The sequence below is a fragment of the Hippichthys cyanospilos genome, chromosome 2, assembly GCF_059441005.1.
Source record: "Hippichthys cyanospilos isolate Australia breed blue-spotted pipefish chromosome 2, RoL_Hcya_1.0, whole genome shotgun sequence".
Taxonomy (NCBI): domain Eukaryota; kingdom Metazoa; phylum Chordata; class Actinopteri; order Syngnathiformes; family Syngnathidae; genus Hippichthys; species Hippichthys cyanospilos.
In genome coordinates, this window is record NC_142370.1 from 6993898 (window position 1) to 7011150 (window position 17253).

The window sequence follows — 17253 nt, forward strand, 5'->3', positions numbered from 1 at the left end:
ATCATTCAGAACTATTTTTTTTGTCTTGCATTGCTTCCTTCACATAATTATGATCTATTTAGTGGGTCTTTCTCATTATAAAATTGTACAGAAGAAACACGCCTCCAGCTTTTAAACTGGTTATTCAGCAAAATGAACCGGATTTTTCTCTCCCTACAACTTGACCCCTCCTTCTTCCTTGCACAGCTTGGTGACCGTAAACAGTTATAGGTTTACTACAAACACTTCCACCCATGCCCCTTCTGCCTCCCTTCTCTCGATCAGCACCCAACAAGGACAACCTTCCCTCCTTGCCGGTTTTGCTGAATAGTAACAGCGTTTCTTGGTTTCATAATGGACTCAGAGTCACTTCTAACAACTATTTGAACTCCTCAGGAATAACGGTTGCTCCTCAGGAAGAACTGTTCCTTGTGGCTGTCCTAAAATTGGTGGAATAAATACATGAATGAATAATTCCTTGTTGTTGCTAATGGTGTCGGAGGAAAACTGCTAAACATAGCATTAATGTCACTGAATTGGAAACATGCAGCCGCCATGCTAGAATATTATAACGTTCGCTTTTCAGACATTCAAGGACATTTCAGGGGCACCGCGTGGCTCAGTCATTCATTAAAGCATGTTCTTTTCAGCTTTACGGCTTCCTGCTAACCAAACAAACCCTCTGCTTCCTGTACACATTTCCTGGTCTAGCAGCAGCTCAGCTTTACTCAAAAACTCAAACCTAGTCTTTCGCTCCAGGGTACTTGAAAAAATGCCCTTTTTTATAAACATCTGCTAGTGCTATGACCTGTTGTTTGAAAAGGCAAGTGACTTTTCCTGACATATCAGGATCCGTTACTTATTGCATCAAACATATCAGCCTAGCATTTCATGTTATCTCAGTTAGGGAGCGACACTTGGTTCCCTAACTCTGACTTGTGAGCGCCAACAGAAAACGTGACCATACATCCTTCGGTCTGCTAGATTTTACCATTCAGACACATGAGTTCACTGTATTTTTATTTTATACTAACCTTAAGTTAAGAAGGCCTAAATTGGGCTAGAGAGCAAGGAGCAAATGAAGGGCAAGTTTCTCTTCCGCAGTCTGCCACTAAATCCCCACCCACCACCATAAAAGCCACCACCGCTACTCACCTGTTTGGTATCAACAACCTCTTTCCTCACACAAGCAACCTCCCTTCAATATCCCCTCCCCCCAAACTCCTCCTCCAACTCCCCTCACCCCTGGCAGGTAGGTATAAAGGTATGCTAATGTGAAACAGCCTATCTTCTCTGCTGGGCTAGAGAAGGACTAGTAGGGCTTGCAGAGGGTGAGAGAGAGCGAGAGAGAGAGAGAGAGCGAGAGAGCGAGAGAGCGAGAGAGAGAGAGAGAGAGAGAGAGAGAGAGGCGGAGTAGCAAAGTTGAAGTTAAAGACAATTGGATTGGCTGTTCTGAGACTGACACTGCAAGCATGGGGCTGGGAGTAAGTATTGGAACTTGTTGCTCACATGCTATGGCTTAGTTTTCTTCAAGTCTTGTGGTGGAGTTTGAGATTATGTTTGAGGAAATTATGCTTTCAGCTGTTAGTGCATGTGGGGATCTTTTCAAAGTGTTTCCTGCCTGACTTTGAGCAAATAATTAGCACATGTCTGTCTGGATGTTTGAGTAACAAAGAAGGCAGCCTTGTCTCGCGTAAGCCCCGTTTTCTACCAAGGCTCATTTTGTCTGTCTTATCTTTTTGATCCAGAGAGGGAAAGATGAGTACAAACTGGCAGCTACCTCTGATGGCGAGCACAAGAAAGGCAAGAAGGGGAAAGAAAAAAATATGGATGACCTGAAGAAAGAAGTGGATTTGGTGAGTTCACAGTGTAAATGATCGGAAAAGGCATGAAACGTGGTGGACTTTCTGAAGCCCAAAACCGTCCTGGAGGCATGCCCCCATCTCGGGCTCCGTCACGCCACAGTTGGCTTCCATTGCTCACCGTCATGGCCTGGACAAACACTCGGCTTTGACCTCATGGCGTAGTCACATGAAAGGAGGCTGTGTGCCCTCAATTTCACAAGAGCTGCTTTCTAAACGGATACAAGCGCCGTCACGTGTTAGTCATTTTGCGCTCTAAGTTATTAAATATTTGAGAGAAACAGGAATAGCCATTTTCAGCGCTTTTCAGCGACATGGTTGCTCAAGTGCCACTGCTCAGCATTTTTGCATAAAAGAACATTTGGTTTGAAATATGCTGAACTGGAAGGGGCGTAGGAATGTTCAATTGAGTCTTTTTTCAGCTTCAGTATGTGTTGTAAACTTGACAGTCACGAGGTGCTTTAAAAAATATTCAGTGTGAATTGATAAGGTTAACAGTCAGAGGGTTAGTTTGACATTTTTTGCCACTAAATAGGAAGAGATTTTCAAATGTCCTGTAAGTGTTCCGAAAGTGTGAAACAAAGGTCAGTGTGACCTTCTTCACATATGACTGTGTCCTTCACTAGGTCAGGTCATGCAGTGGTCATTTGGGAGCACAAACTAATTAATAAAGATAGCCTTTTAAAAGTCCAGCTCCCACTTGGACAAAGTAAATTAAGACCATTTTTGTATCTTTATTAGATTAATGATTTATCCATTGTCTTCAGTCCCTTTGACAAGGTCACACTGATCAGCGGTGTTGAAGATCAGCTTACCACACAGACAATTTGTAGAGTACATTTGACTCCTAAGAGACACTATTTGGTCCCAGTCCAAACAGAATTCGCTTAGAATATTTTACTCTCCTTCAAGCGTAAATTTTATTCAAAATATTACTTACTATATTAGACTAGTATATATATATATATATATATATATATATATATATATATATATATATATATACACATGTATGCAATGTTGTGTATGTATTAAAGTGTATCATAATTGAAAAAAATCCCACAACTCAACAATAAACTCAATACAAAGATAAAACGGATTACAATGGTTCCTCAACTACATACAGTAGAAGGCCACAAAAGTACTCCTTCGGTAAAATATTAATGATTATGATCCTCACTATGACCGAACTTCAAGTCAAAGTCCTAGCAGCACTGAAGGGCGTACTGGAGCAGTACCATTGTAATATCACCATTGTGGGGTCACCTTGAATCTCCCTAGTATTCACTAATCTTTTCAAAAGCTTTTCCACTAAAGTTTAGCATTGTAAAAAACAATGGCTACAATGATAAAGCTATTGCTGATTAATTTATTCTTTAAGCATGCAGATATGGATGATGCAAATGAACACAGTGAGTGACAAAGGAGATACTTACATATAATAGTACTACACCTTGAAATGAATGCAGGCTGAGGTTAAAGTTTTATTGGTGTTTGAACTTAAATAAAACCTGCCTGAGTGCGGCCAAATTTGGAGGTAGGAGTCAGATACAGTAACAGCAGTTCATCATCCAAATTACATTTTGCTTTTTCCTTGTGGGCGTTCAAACACAAATGCCGTGTAGGCGCATGCATGCACGTCAGAGCCTCTATTTTACATCCCTCACCCTCACTCATATCCCTCTTGGTTTTATCAGTTTTACCAAGTAAACATACAAGCAGTATATTGTATACTTAAAGTCTTGTTGACATTAGTGTTGTTAAATGCCAAGCACGTGAGATATCTTCCAGTGCAGCAATCGTTGGGTGACTATTTTTTCGGAGTGGACCGTTGGCCGCTGAGACAATTCATTAGACCTTTCAATTTACAGCAGACCCTTTTAGCCAGTTGTCTGCTTTACTCATCTTGAAATTGTACCATATACTATACATCCATACCCAAATAATATGACTTATTCCTCTTATCTTTCTGTTCCCTTAGACATGACGCATTTTCTCCAAAATGCATCCAAACTAATTATCTCTCTTGTTCGCAATAGGATGATCACAAGCTCACTTTGGACGAGCTTCATAGGAAGTATGGAACCGACCTGGCCAGGGTAAGTTTAAAATATGCGTTGTGTTTGTTGTGTTCAGGGCAGTACAGACAAGATTCAAGTAGTTAAATACATTCACTGGCGGCGTGCACATACAGTACATGACCATCCACGATGGAACGGCGTTAGAAAATAGATTCACTCATAATTACATTTAATTATAGAATTTCCATTTTTTTACAGAGTAAAACACTTTGTCTTAGGTCTTCATATATGACTCTTAATTTAGCATTTTTTAAAGTTATTTTGGAAAAGCACATTTGAGCTTGTGGGCGACCTAACAGAGGACTAATGGAATCCGATTACAAGGCACAATACAGCCTCACATTATCATCTATGGAAACTTGATCTGTCTCAGTTTTCCCCGAAACAAAGTCTTCATTCTCATTGACTCTGTCAACTCCCACATTTGTGTGTGTGTGTGTGTTTTACTCTACTACAAAACATGACCTTGACTGTGTCCCAGTACATACTGTTAAGGAATAACACAACCTTTCCCCTTTCCATTGTCACACATTTAACCATGGGCACAGGAACTTCTATAAAAAAAATTGTTGTTGTTGATGATTTTGAATTCAACCAAGCTTGGGCCCTCCATTTGCCCCAATTTGCACATGCGCTCATTCAATGTATGTATTCTTTATCATCCTTCTAATTGTATTGAACTCTTGTTTAGGGTCTATCCTCTTCCAGAGCAAAGGAGATTCTGGCCCGAGATGGCCCAAACGCTCTCACGCCACCACCCACTACACCTGAGTGGGTGAAATTCTGCAGACAGGTAAATTAGATTTCCATTCAGGATTAAATTATGTCAACAGTCACCGTTTTACTGCTGTTTTCATTGTGTATCTCATTATCTCCTTGCCAGCTTTTTGGAGGTTTCTCAATGCTTCTCTGGATTGGTGCCATTCTTTGTTTCCTTGCTTACGGCATCCAGGCTGCCTCTGAAGACGAACCTGCCAACGATAATGTAAAACAGCCTTTGTGACGGGCATTTTCAAAACAGTTTATTTAACCGTTCTTCTTTTTACAGTTGTATCTGGGTGTCGTGCTCTCTGCTGTTGTCATCATCACCGGTTGCTTCTCCTACTACCAAGAGGCAAAGAGCTCCAAGATCATGGAGTCCTTCAAAAATCTAGTCCCACAGGTGATCTTCAGTTGATCCACATATTCAACAATGAGGTTCCAAAAGTGACGTGTTTCTGAACAAACTGTGGTCACCCCTTCACATATAGCAAGCCTTGGTTATTCGTGACGGTGAGAAAAACAACATCAACGCCGAGGATGTGGTGGCTGGAGACCTGGTAGAGGTAAAAGGTGGAGACAGGATTCCCGCGGATCTGCGAATCATCTCTGCCCATGGTTGCAAGGTCATAATTATTCTCCTATAAGAGACATTTGTTTGGCGTCCTGGTTTGGAATAGCCAGCTGCCAATTGGATGTTTTGTTTTTTTTCCTCATTTCTTCATGACTTTCACCCTCCAGGTGGACAACTCATCTTTGACTGGTGAATCCGAGCCGCAGACCCGCACTCCGGACTTCTCCAATGACAACCCACTGGAGACGAGAAACATTGCTTTCTTCTCCACCAACTGCGTTGAAGGTCTCGCCTATGAAAAATCATCAATTCTTAGTTTCCCTGATGGTTAATGACTTGTGAATGACTAGAAATCTTTCTACAGGCACAGCCAGAGGAATCGTCATTAACACAGGAGACCGCACCGTCATGGGTCGCATTGCGACCTTGGCATCAAGTCTGGAAGGCGGAAAAACTCCTATCGCCATTGAGATCGAGCACTTCATCCACATCATTACTGGTGTAGCTGTCTTCCTGGGTGTGTCCTTTTTCATTCTCTCCCTCATTCTTGGATATGGGTGGCTGGAAGCCGTCATCTTCCTCATTGGTATCATTGTTGCCAATGTGCCGGAGGGTCTCCTGGCAACTGTAACTGTGAGTTTTGCCGCAGTTTCATCTAGTCTTATTTTTACCGCACATTTGAATGCCACAATAACACTGGATGTCCCAAGGTATGTCTGACTCTGACCGCCAAGCGAATGGCAAAAAAGAACTGCTTGGTGAAGAATTTGGAAGCTGTCGAGACCCTCGGCTCCACCTCCACCATCTGCTCGGACAAGACTGGAACCCTGACCCAAAACAGGATGACAGTCGCCCACATGTGGTTCGACAACCAGATCCATGAGGCAGACACTACTGAGAACCAGAGTGGGACATCCTTTGACAGGAGCTCTGATTCCTGGGCAGCCCTGGCTAGAATTGCCGGACTCTGTAACCGTGCTGTCTTCCTGGCAGAGCAAACCAACATTCCCATCCTGAAGGTATGAACTCCTATTGATATCTTCACTTCATCAGCCTGTGAGGATTATGGTTTAGTGAAAAGTGTGTGAATAATTGAGCACCGTTGAAGGATATCAATAAGCTTTGTTATAATATCATCTTTAATCTGTTGGTTAAAAGGTTTATGCCACCGACCCATTCGTGTAAAACAGCACTGATGAAATTTGAGACACACTGAGTTCTCAGCAGTATGAATTAAAAAAAAAAAAGACCCCACTCCAAACAAAGTGCTCAACAAATCACGAGAAGCTTTCTATATAATGAAATGTTTTCATAAAAAAGTGTTGTTACTTGACAGGTGTGCAGATCAGTTCCTAAATGAGCACCACCGAACTTTGTATAGTATGCACATGAACACTGTCGTGGTTGCAATGTGTCCACCGATCTTTCATCTGACAGAGGGATGTAGCCGGAGATGCCTCGGAGGCTGCTTTGCTCAAATGCATTGAGTTGTGCTGTGGATCTGTCAAAGCCATGCGAGAAAAATACCAAAAGGTTGCCGAAATCCCCTTCAACTCCACCAACAAGTACCAGGTAAACAGAAATAAAATGCGCAGAAACTGCTCACCAATGCCCTCTGTTGGATGGGTTCCTCATTGTTTTATGAAGCCATATTTTTAAACAAATAAGTCAGTCAAAGGGACAATGGAACATTGACTTTATGCGGTATGTTGGCCTGCTCAACATTGAGAAACACTGCCAACTTCTTAGGAGTTTGTGAATGTCTCAGTTGAGTTTTAAACAAGGTTTTACCTGACCTCTTTTGCAGCTCTCCATTCATAAGAACTCAACCCCTGGAGAAAGCAAACATCTGCTGGTCATGAAGGGTGCCCCAGAGAGAATTTTGGATCGCTGCTCTACTATCATGATGCATGGCAAAGAACAGCCACTAGATGAGGAAATGAAGGACGCGTTCCAAAATGCTTATGTTGAGCTAGGAGGACTTGGAGAGAGAGTCCTTGGTAAGTTCTTGGTAAATCAAAATCCTTGTGTCAGGCGCTGACTTTTATTCAACCAATCTGGATTTCTCCATCAGTCCAAAAACATGCACAGTATGTTACGTGTAATTCCGGATCTACATTGGCCTCTGTGTGCTATTGCCTCTGTGTGGATACACGTACGGTATAACTGAATGACACAACATTTTCAGGTTTCTGTCATTTCAATTTGCCTGATGACCAGTTCCCAGAGGGGTTCGCATTTGACACCGATGAGGTAAACTTTCCCACGGAGAAGTTGTGCTTCATTGGCCTCATGTCCATGATCGATCCTCCTCGTGCCGCTGTGCCAGATGCTGTTGGAAAATGCAGGAGTGCTGGAATCAAGGTAAAATCAAACCGGGGAACGAGTAACTACGCACAATCTAATTGTGTCTATGCGCCTTCATTGTACCGGTAATTTGACCTTAATCTACTTCCAAAGGTTATCATGGTGACAGGTGATCACCCGATCACAGCCAAGGCCATCGCAAAGGGTGTGGGAATCATCTCTGAGGGCAATGAGACAGTTGAAGATATTGCAGCTCGCTTGAATGTTCCAGTGTCAGAGGTCAATCCTAGGTTTGTACCCACTTCAGACTTTGTGACTGTTAAAATTTCTGAATATTTATGGAATTAAAATTTACAGCTTTAATCTGATCTTTAAATCACTGTCTGTACTGCACTCAGCTCAAATGCTTTTACCTCTGAGTCATTGCAGGCAAATAAATCTCGACATTCACAAACACATTCATCATTCTTCTGCGCCTCAGAAATTTGTAACTTCACTGCCCCCTGAACAGAAAGAATATTTTATCTCATACTTTGGTCATTTTTACCCTGCATCTCCAGTAAAATGGCAAATCTGCCGTCCAACAGTCGGAGAATTTATAGCGTTTGTTGCTCCGTTAGCATTTGTTCACGTGTTCTTTTGAGAAATAACTCACCAAAGCGGCACACGAGACATCACACATTGTGACTTCTCATCTCTGTTGAGAAGCCGGCAAGTTGCTGGGTTAACTTCAACTTCCACTCTGTAACTGTGGGACTAAATGTGCAAAATAATCTTATGTCAGTTAGATAAAGCACTGCAATTGCCACTCAAGAGTATCAAGGGTTTCATAGACTCCGAGGCTACTCACATTGTTTTTTTTTTCTGATTCAGCTTTATCCTTCTTTTTGTGCACACGTTCTGATGAACAATACGTGAAAAGAGCCCTTTTTGCATTCTTCTTTTTCTTTACACGTTGTCAAATAGGAGATACAGCTCTCTGAAACCCATTTATTGTCCTGCGGTGTTTAGATCCCCTCACGATTCAAAAATTGCTTAAAAATAGCATTGTGTTGGTTACATCTCTAACTTGGGTAGTAAACTGCCCCAAATCAGGACCTCTAAATGCGACTTTGATTTTCTGTTCAGGGATGCTAAGGCCTGCGTTGTCCACGGTGGGGAGCTGAAGGAAATGACGACAGCGCAGCTCGATGACGTCCTGATGCACCACACTGAGATTGTCTTTGCCAGAACTTCTCCTCAACAGAAACTAATCATTGTTGAAGGCTGTCAGCGACAGGTGGAAAATTCAGTCTTCTGCATAGCACCAATTTGCTGACGGTTCCAAAAATCTGTTGGTCACTCTCTCTTCACTATATAGGGAGCCATTGTTGCCGTGACTGGCGATGGCGTCAATGACTCTCCAGCTCTGAAGAAGGCCGACATTGGTGTCGCCATGGGGATCGCTGGATCAGACGTCTCCAAGCAGGCGGCTGACATGATCCTGCTAGATGACAACTTTGCTTCTATCGTTACAGGAGTTGAAGAAGGTATTTGTTTTTTTTTAAGCAGATGTAAATGAGAATTTTCTCATTTTTTTTACCAGCAATGCATGTGCTTGTATTTCATTGATCAGGTCGTCTGATCTTTGACAACTTGAAGAAGTCCATTGCTTACACACTAACCAGCAATATCCCTGAGATTTCACCCTTCCTCCTCTTTATCATCGCTAATATCCCCTTGCCTCTGGGAACGGTCACTATCCTCTGTATCGACCTGGGAACTGACATGGTGGGTGTCCAGAGCTCTTTTGTCAATGTCTGACCTAAATTTATGTCTGACATGTGTGACCGAATAAGTATCACTTCTTTTATTCCCCAGGTTCCCGCCATCTCACTGGCTTATGAAGCAGCTGAGAGTGATATCATGAAGAGACAGCCGAGAAACCCCAAAACAGACAAACTGGTGAATGAGAGGCTCATCAGTATTGCCTATGGGCAGATTGGTACTAATCTATATTTCGTTTGCACCAGAAAACAAACACCCATTACAAATTCTAATTCTGTGCTGTGATCTTCCTCCAGGTATGATGCAGGCCACGGCGGGCTTCTTTACATACTTCGTGATCCTAGCAGAGAACGGTTTCCTGCCCATGGACTTACTGGGAATTCGAGTGCTCTGGGACGACAAACACGTAAATGACCTGGAGGATAGCTACGGGCAACAATGGGTCAGTGATTCTCTTAGGGGGCAGCAAATTCAGAGCCTCCAATTACAAACATTATTGGAAAGATGCTAAATGCTACTGTTTTTTTTTTTTTCATCCAGACATACGAGCGTAGGAAGATTGTTGAGTTCACCTGCCACACAGCCTTTTTTGCTAGTATCGTCATTGTGCAGTGGGCCGATTTGATAATCTGCAAGACCAGGAGGAACTCCATCCTGCAGCAGGGCATGAAGTATGTCCATGGTTGTATAATACAGTCGAACAGACATTTTATTGCCAAAGATAATTTCTATCCTTAATGGCAATAACCATGTGATAAAAAAAACCATTCAACACCAACAGAAAATCTGACACATGCACACGCAGACACGCACGTACACACTGGGGGATTCTTCCACTGTAGTCGGGACTTGCCATTGGCCTAATGCATTTCCTAGCCTCTAAACCAAACCATCACAGCAGATTGCCTAACCCTAAGCCTTACCTCAACCTCAACCAAATCAAGTTCAAAATTTTACAGTAAGCCTTGACCCTTAAAAAGAGGTTTGAATTTGTGGGATCCACCAAAAGGGTCCCCCTCCTTTCCAAAAGGTCCACCAAAAGACAGTAAAACCTGGAACTCGTTACCCACCATCTAGCAAGGGCCTGAAATACTAAATACTAAATGCCAAATGCCTTCCTTAGTCATGCTTTCATTAACCAAAATACGTACTGTGCACAAAATGTTGCTTATTGTGCTGACTGAGATGAAAACTCTCTGATTGGCTTTCAACCAGGAAATGCAAGATAAGATGCAGTATTTAGTAGATTTAAGCTAAGCAATACTGTTCTTTTTATATGAAGTGTTTATGACACATAATGTAGCAAATTGGAATAAAATCATCACATATAATGGTTGGTTAAGCAGTTATAATTGACAATGGACATAATTGAACATCATGTCAAGCATGGTTATGCTTCCCAGTGGAAATGACTAGAAATTGCACAGTAGTCCCATCAGCATTGAATGTGGGGTCGGGCAGACCGACGATGACTGAAGGGGGGCGGGGCACTGATGACCAATGATTGTGGGACCAACAAAAAAAGGGTAAGTTGCCCACCTCTGGCAAAAATCAAGGGCACAAACACTGACCTGAAGGCAAGGATTATGATACTGTACCTGTACATTCATACAAATTTCAGTTTGCAACTGAATCCTCTTTCTGTTTTGAATCTAAAATACTGCATCATCTTTTGAATCAGGTGACAGCTCTTGCTACTTTGACCCTAACGCAGAGTTTTCATTAGTAAAATCCAACGTCAGAACTAACTGTGTTCATTGTGTTTCCTTGCAGGAATCGCATCCTTATATTCGGACTGTTTGAAGAGACAGCTCTGGCTGCTTTCCTGTCATACTGTCCTGGCATGGATGTCGCACTAAGAATGTACCCTCTGAAGTGAGTAAATAAGGACATTCATTAAAATGTTCAAATATCACTTCTCAACCCTTTTGTATGGGATCTTGTGCACTATTGACAGACACATTGTTTCTGTTATGGTCTGTCATGGTAAACAGTTAGTAAGCCAAATGGCAAAGTTCAGTCTTTGTTGACTGGGAAAGACTCAGAGTAGAGTCACTGCTTTTGATGCCTCCTGGATGCCTTTTGGGTGAGGGGTTTGGCCGTGGCATACTGGGAGTAGGCTTCGCCCGGGGCTGACCGAGGGCACATTGAGGGCATTATTTCTAGCAGATTCAGGAATGCCTCTGTGTTCCTCTGTGGAACCGGTAGAGGTGGCAGTAAACAGGGAACATTTCTGCCTGCTGTTCCTCGATGGACGGATGCACAGATGGTACAAACATGAGAGCTGCAAGAGTAGCATTTGACTCACCTTGTCGTTATACCAATTCCGCTTTTCTGAATCTGACCTCAGGCCGTGCTGGTGGTTCTGTGCCTTCCCCTATTCACTGCTTATCTTCCTCTATGATGAAGCAAGAAGATACATCCTCAGACGCAACCCAGGCGGTAAGACTATTTTTCTTCTTGTAACAAATATTTGAAGGATGATTGGTAAATGTTGTAGCTGTTTCTCAACTATGCACACGCTTTTGTGGCATCCACACTGTCAAAGTGATGATATATGTGGCAATTTTTTCTAGGTAGTGAGACCAATGGTAGTTTGCATCATGTTCGGAAAAAACAGGACGCTTGTGGCAGAATGTTTTATTTCTTACTGGACTTATGTCATCATTCCAGCATTCATAACATGGCTGACTCAATCCGTTCATGCAATTATATCATTCAATGCCTTTGTGGATCAGCGAACGCTGGCAGTTGGGGAATCCTTTGGGGATTTGAACTCTCAACTCAGCCATTATTAATGCTTGATTCTACCCACTACCTGAGCAAAGTGAAAAAAAAAAAAAACCGGTATGCAGGCGTATGATGATGCAGCTGCATTCTACACACAGAATGATTGTGTTCTGATCCCTTCAGCACTCATGAGTGACTGGAATCAACGGGAATCAAACATTACAACCAAAACATTTTCATTCTTACTTAACATTATCACAAAATATACATTTGGTTTGTTTAAATCTCTGCAAAGTTAGGATCTTTGCCATTATCTATGCCATAATTGCCATTATCTCGGGGATCAATTCAACAAATGCAACAACCACCTTATTGTAACTGAATCAATCTTAAACTGCAAAAGTGGTCACAGTCACAATGAGAGGACGCTTACATTGACAATCTTTATTTCAAGAATACTAAGAATATGCAAGATTTTTTTTTTTAATTCCAAACCAATTCCACAAAACTCATGTTCCTTAAGGCCGATCCTGATAAGTTCAACATTTTTTTTTTTTACGTTGAGTTACCCGTAGGTCGATTGGTTAGCACGTCCCCCTTACAGTAGAGAAATTCGCTTCCAGCTCCGGCCTTCCTGTGTGGAGTTTGTGTGTTCTCCCCATGCCTATGTGGGTGTCTCTGCGGGCACTCCGGTTTCCCTCCGCATTTTGAAAAACATGCCTGATACGTTAGTTGGACACTCTAAATTGTCCTTAGGTGTGCTTATGATTGCGAAAGGTTGATTGTATTTCAGTGCCCTGCATTTGACTGGCAATTAGTTTAGGGTGTATGGCGCCTACTGCCCGACAGCTGGGATAGGCTCCAGCCTGCCTGCGACCCTTTTGAGGGTAAGTGGCGAAGACAATGGGTGTATGGAAGGTTGCCTGTAGGTTTTACTCCCATTAGACAAAACAACAACAAAAAAAAGACATAAATAAATGAGTGTCAAACAGCATGTGGATATAAATGATATACCTGTAGAATTGTGACTGATCACCTTCTAGATGTACTTTTACTGAAATGGCTTACCCTTTTGAATGTACATGGCTAAAGATAAAAACAAACCCAAAAAGGCTAGTAAAATTCATGTCGTATTTTGCTGGCATGTATATATCCAAAAATAATGGCAACGTGGAAGTACAAAACGGAGCACCGAGTGTTTTATCAGCCAACAAAAGGCAATGTCCTCAACAGCGGTACGTAAGGCTGTTTTTGCCTATCATTTCAGCGATGAATTACAGTTTGTCATCTCTGAAATCATCTCTGGCAAAGAGTTTGCCATTTTCGAATGCAGCTGCAATAGGAACGAGCAATGGTTCTTCCTGCAAAGTGTTTTTGTAGTTTACAGCACAGGTGTCATCAGCGCCATGTTTATTGCACGTGTACAGTACGTCCGCCCATATTCAGTAGAAAGAATTGCTTGATTGCTCGTGAAACAATCCCACATGACCAATACTATGTTTAAGCGACAGTGTTATGAGCATTGCATTTGAGTGTAGGAGCATTTACAACAAGCCTATTGAATAGAAAGAAACAAACTGACAGCAAAGTATGGTTTTGTTGGATTTCCATCTTAATTCTATGCTATGTTAAAAATGCCTATATTGTCCAGCCAGTTATCTGGTCAATAATTATGTTCATCTATAGAGAAACTGGGAAAGATGTTGAATGTATATCCTTTGATTTCCAGGTTGGGTGGAGCAGGAGACCTACTACTGAGCCAGAGTTGGACATTATTTACTGCCATGTTATGTACTAGTTTCAAGCACCGCACAAATTCCATCAATAAATGAACTTTTTGATGACAGGTCAATAAACATCATCCAACTATTATGAAAAACAAGGCCGGCTATGACTTATTTTTGTCCACATGCCTTTACATTTGCTTTGTTGAACATGTAAAGAGATGTTAACTGTGCTTGGACGGTAGGAGGGGTTTTTAAGGGTCAGTGGTTATGCACCACTGATTCACATCTGGTCAACAAGCAAAAGGATTTTCTGCCTCAGATGCTCCAACAAGTTCAGTCCTAGAGCCCAGCAAGCAAGAAGAGTATTTCAACCAAGTGAAGAGACAAAACATTCACTGGGTGAGATACCGTTAGTACACTAATCATCTCATCTGTTAATTGTGTCAACTTTATCTGCAACGACCAGAGAGAGCGAGCACGTCATGTGTGGGTGTGTATGTGTGTGTCCATTATCTCAATAGCCTGTGTTTGCAAAGGTTCACGCTGATGAGGCTCTCGGTGAAAATGGACAAAGATGACTCTCATGCTATTGAAGCTGTGTCTACCTTGGTCATTATTAAGACCCCTTCACTCCCCTTGTGTGTGTGGGTGTGCGTGTATGCGCGTGTGTATAATTGTAATTTGGATAGCAGATAAGAAAATCATCCTAGATTTGAACTCTTTAAGGGTTACAAAGTTTAAACTCTCAGCAGATGAAATCAGATTCACCGCTGAAGATCACGTTCCGTTTACAAAACAATCCGCTGAGGCATTATCAGCCAAAGTTTGGTTGTTTTACCGTTGTGCATTTGCAATTAGGTCAAATTACCACAAAAGTGACCGCGATGATAATTTGATTTTAAAAATTTGTGTTGAAAAATGTGCGGCCCCTGACAAAGTTTACTTATGGTTGATCATGAATGGTATTTCAAATGCATTTGGCCACAAGAACAGAATGAAAAAAAAAAAAAAATCCAGAAGAGGCATGAACATTGGCTGATCTTTAAAAGTGGAGGTAAGGTGATCGGTGACTGCAAATTAGTGGTAGGTGAAAGTGTAGCCAGACAGAATAGGATGGGGTTGTGTAGGATGACCCTGACGGTGTAAGAAGATGAAGAAGGCAAAGACAGAGTAGAGGACAAAATGGTGGAAGCTAAAAAAGGAAAAGTGTTGTATGACCTTTAAGAAGGAATTGAGACAGGCTCTGAATGGCCAAGAGGGGTTTCCAATTGACTGGACAACTGCAGCTAATGTGATCAAAGAGACAGGTAGGAGGTTATCTGGAAAGAAAAAAGGAGTTGCCGGAGTGTGTACAGAAAAAGAGGTTGTCTGAACTATATACAGAAGAACTATACAGAAGAACTATATACAGTATATACCTGAAGTACGCAAGTGCCTTGAAGAGGTAGCAGGAGAGTTTCTGTCTGGGCTGTTTAAAACAGTGGTTAGCAAATGGGGGTACGGGTACCCCTAGGGGTACTTGAAGGAACTCCAGATGGTACTTGAGATTTTCAATAAAACAAGCAAACATGCAAAAATCCTTTCAAAAATAATTATTGAATTGATTAAATGTTTCAGAAAAATATCAGTTCAAAAAACAAACTTTATGTTAAGTAGGGTAGTCAATATCATTTTTTGAAAATGCCTGATTCTCCCTAATATTAGAATGGTTCGACCCAACTTATCACTCCCTAAAGCTAATGATTTTTTTTTTTTCCCATCAAATCCCTGCTATGATCCCAACTTCAAGTTGAATAATTTTCTGTGGGCAAATATTTAATTATTATTCTTTCTTTTTGAGAACAGGTCCGACACTTAAAACATTTGCATGTTTTAAGTCTTTGGGTTTGTATTTGAACTAAAAATTGCACTGGTTAAGGGGTACTTGTCTGAAAACATTTTTCACAAAGGCGTACATCACTGACAAACGGTCGAGAACGTAGATAGTGAGAAGATGCCTGACGAATGGAGGAGAAGCATGCTGTTGTCCTTTTTTATGAAGAAGGAAGATGTGCAGAGTTGTGGTAACTACAGAGCAATTAAGTTGATGGGCATGTAAAGAAGTCTTTGTAGATCTGGAGAAAGCTTATGACAGTGTGTCCAAGGGTGAACTGTGGTGTTTTATGAGGAAGTGTGGAATGGGGGAAAAGTCTGTTGGAACAGTGCAGGACATGTATGAGGACAGGAAGACAGTGGTGAGATGTGTTGGAGGTGTGACTGATGACATTGTTGTAGTGACAGTGGGCAACACGTGGAGGAGTAGCTAGAGAGGTGGAGGATGGCCCTGGATAAGAAATGAACGAAGATTAGCCGCATCAAGACTCAGTATATGTGTGTCAATGAGAAGGGCCCAAGTGGACGAGTGAAGATATAGGGAGAATAGACAAAAGAAGGTGGAAGATTTTAAGTACATGTATTTAGGATCAACAGTCCAGAGAAATGGAGAGTCTGGAAAAGAGTTGAAGACATTTGGGTTTGGGGATCATTTAGGCTGCTAAACCACTTTTTACCAGTCTTATAAAAAGTGATGCACATTAAAAAAAAAGAAAACATTAAAAAACAGACAATTTGGATAGACTTTTTTTCTGTCCATGAGCCATTGCCGATGTATTGAGTGGGGACTTGGTATTGGCAGATCCTCAAAATCTGACTTAGGTGCAGAAAAATGTGATTGGGTCTTTCCTTTAATATGGATAAAGATTGTTGGCTTCCTGGCCATACCTCAACACGATTCTCAGACAATACATTGAGTGTGTGTGACCCCCCCCCCCCCCCCCCCCCCCCCACACACACACACACACACACACGCACACGCACACACACATTTCAGCATATGTTCTGGTTTTAGCAGTAGGTTGCAATTGGCTGAGTAGATGTCCCAGTCTGCATTTATGCTAAATTGTGCCAAACAATCTCCTGAGGCAACATTTTAGCACCCTGGGAAGAGACTGCGCCATTAAAAATAAACAAGCAAGAAAGATGAAAGAAAATATATGGCCTTATTTTGGCCGTCGATGTGGCTAATATTTCAAACAAACCTTCACGCCAGCAAACAGTTCAACTGAAGGGGGGGGGGGGGGGGGGGGGGGGGACGAGAGAAGGAGGTCGACATTATCATGCCTTCATCCTCCGTTCGCAAGCACCAGAACGTGCCTGTTGCTATGGCAACTCATTTGAGCCCCCTTCAGACTCTCTCTCTCTCTCTCTCTCTCTCTCTCTCTCGCTCACTCTCTCACTCGCTCTCTCTCTTCTAAATAAAATCTTTGCTATTTATAGAGCAGAACTGGCAACACACAAACGACACTGATCGCACATGCGAGGATATGAATGCAAAACAAAAATTACAGCTCACAAACACACGTCCACGCACACGCTGTGGACTGAGCTGCTGCTGTGCACCCATCTGTGCTTTCAGTCCACCTGAGCTT

At 42.0% G+C, this 17253-nt stretch overlaps 1 protein-coding gene across 1 annotated transcript; it reads left to right on the forward strand.

The window, feature by feature from the left end:
- The first annotated feature begins 1270 nt into the window (after positions 1-1270).
- Positions 1271-13941, forward strand: LOC148427053 (sodium/potassium-transporting ATPase subunit alpha-1). Its single transcript, XM_088405573.1, has 23 exons — positions 1271-1463; positions 1728-1835; positions 3881-3940; positions 4614-4715; positions 4806-4907; positions 4971-5084; positions 5173-5307; positions 5423-5540; positions 5620-5888; positions 5966-6274; positions 6693-6827; positions 7063-7255; positions 7444-7619; positions 7716-7852; positions 8691-8841; positions 8923-9091; positions 9178-9332; positions 9423-9546; positions 9626-9771; positions 9870-10000; positions 11103-11204; positions 11680-11771; positions 13789-13941. The coding sequence occupies exons 1-23, from the start codon at positions 1452-1454 to the stop codon at positions 13815-13817; spliced, it is 3069 nt and encodes a 1022-aa protein (XP_088261699.1). The 5' UTR covers positions 1271-1451; the 3' UTR covers positions 13818-13941.
- The last annotated feature ends 3312 nt before the right edge of the window (positions 13942-17253 follow it).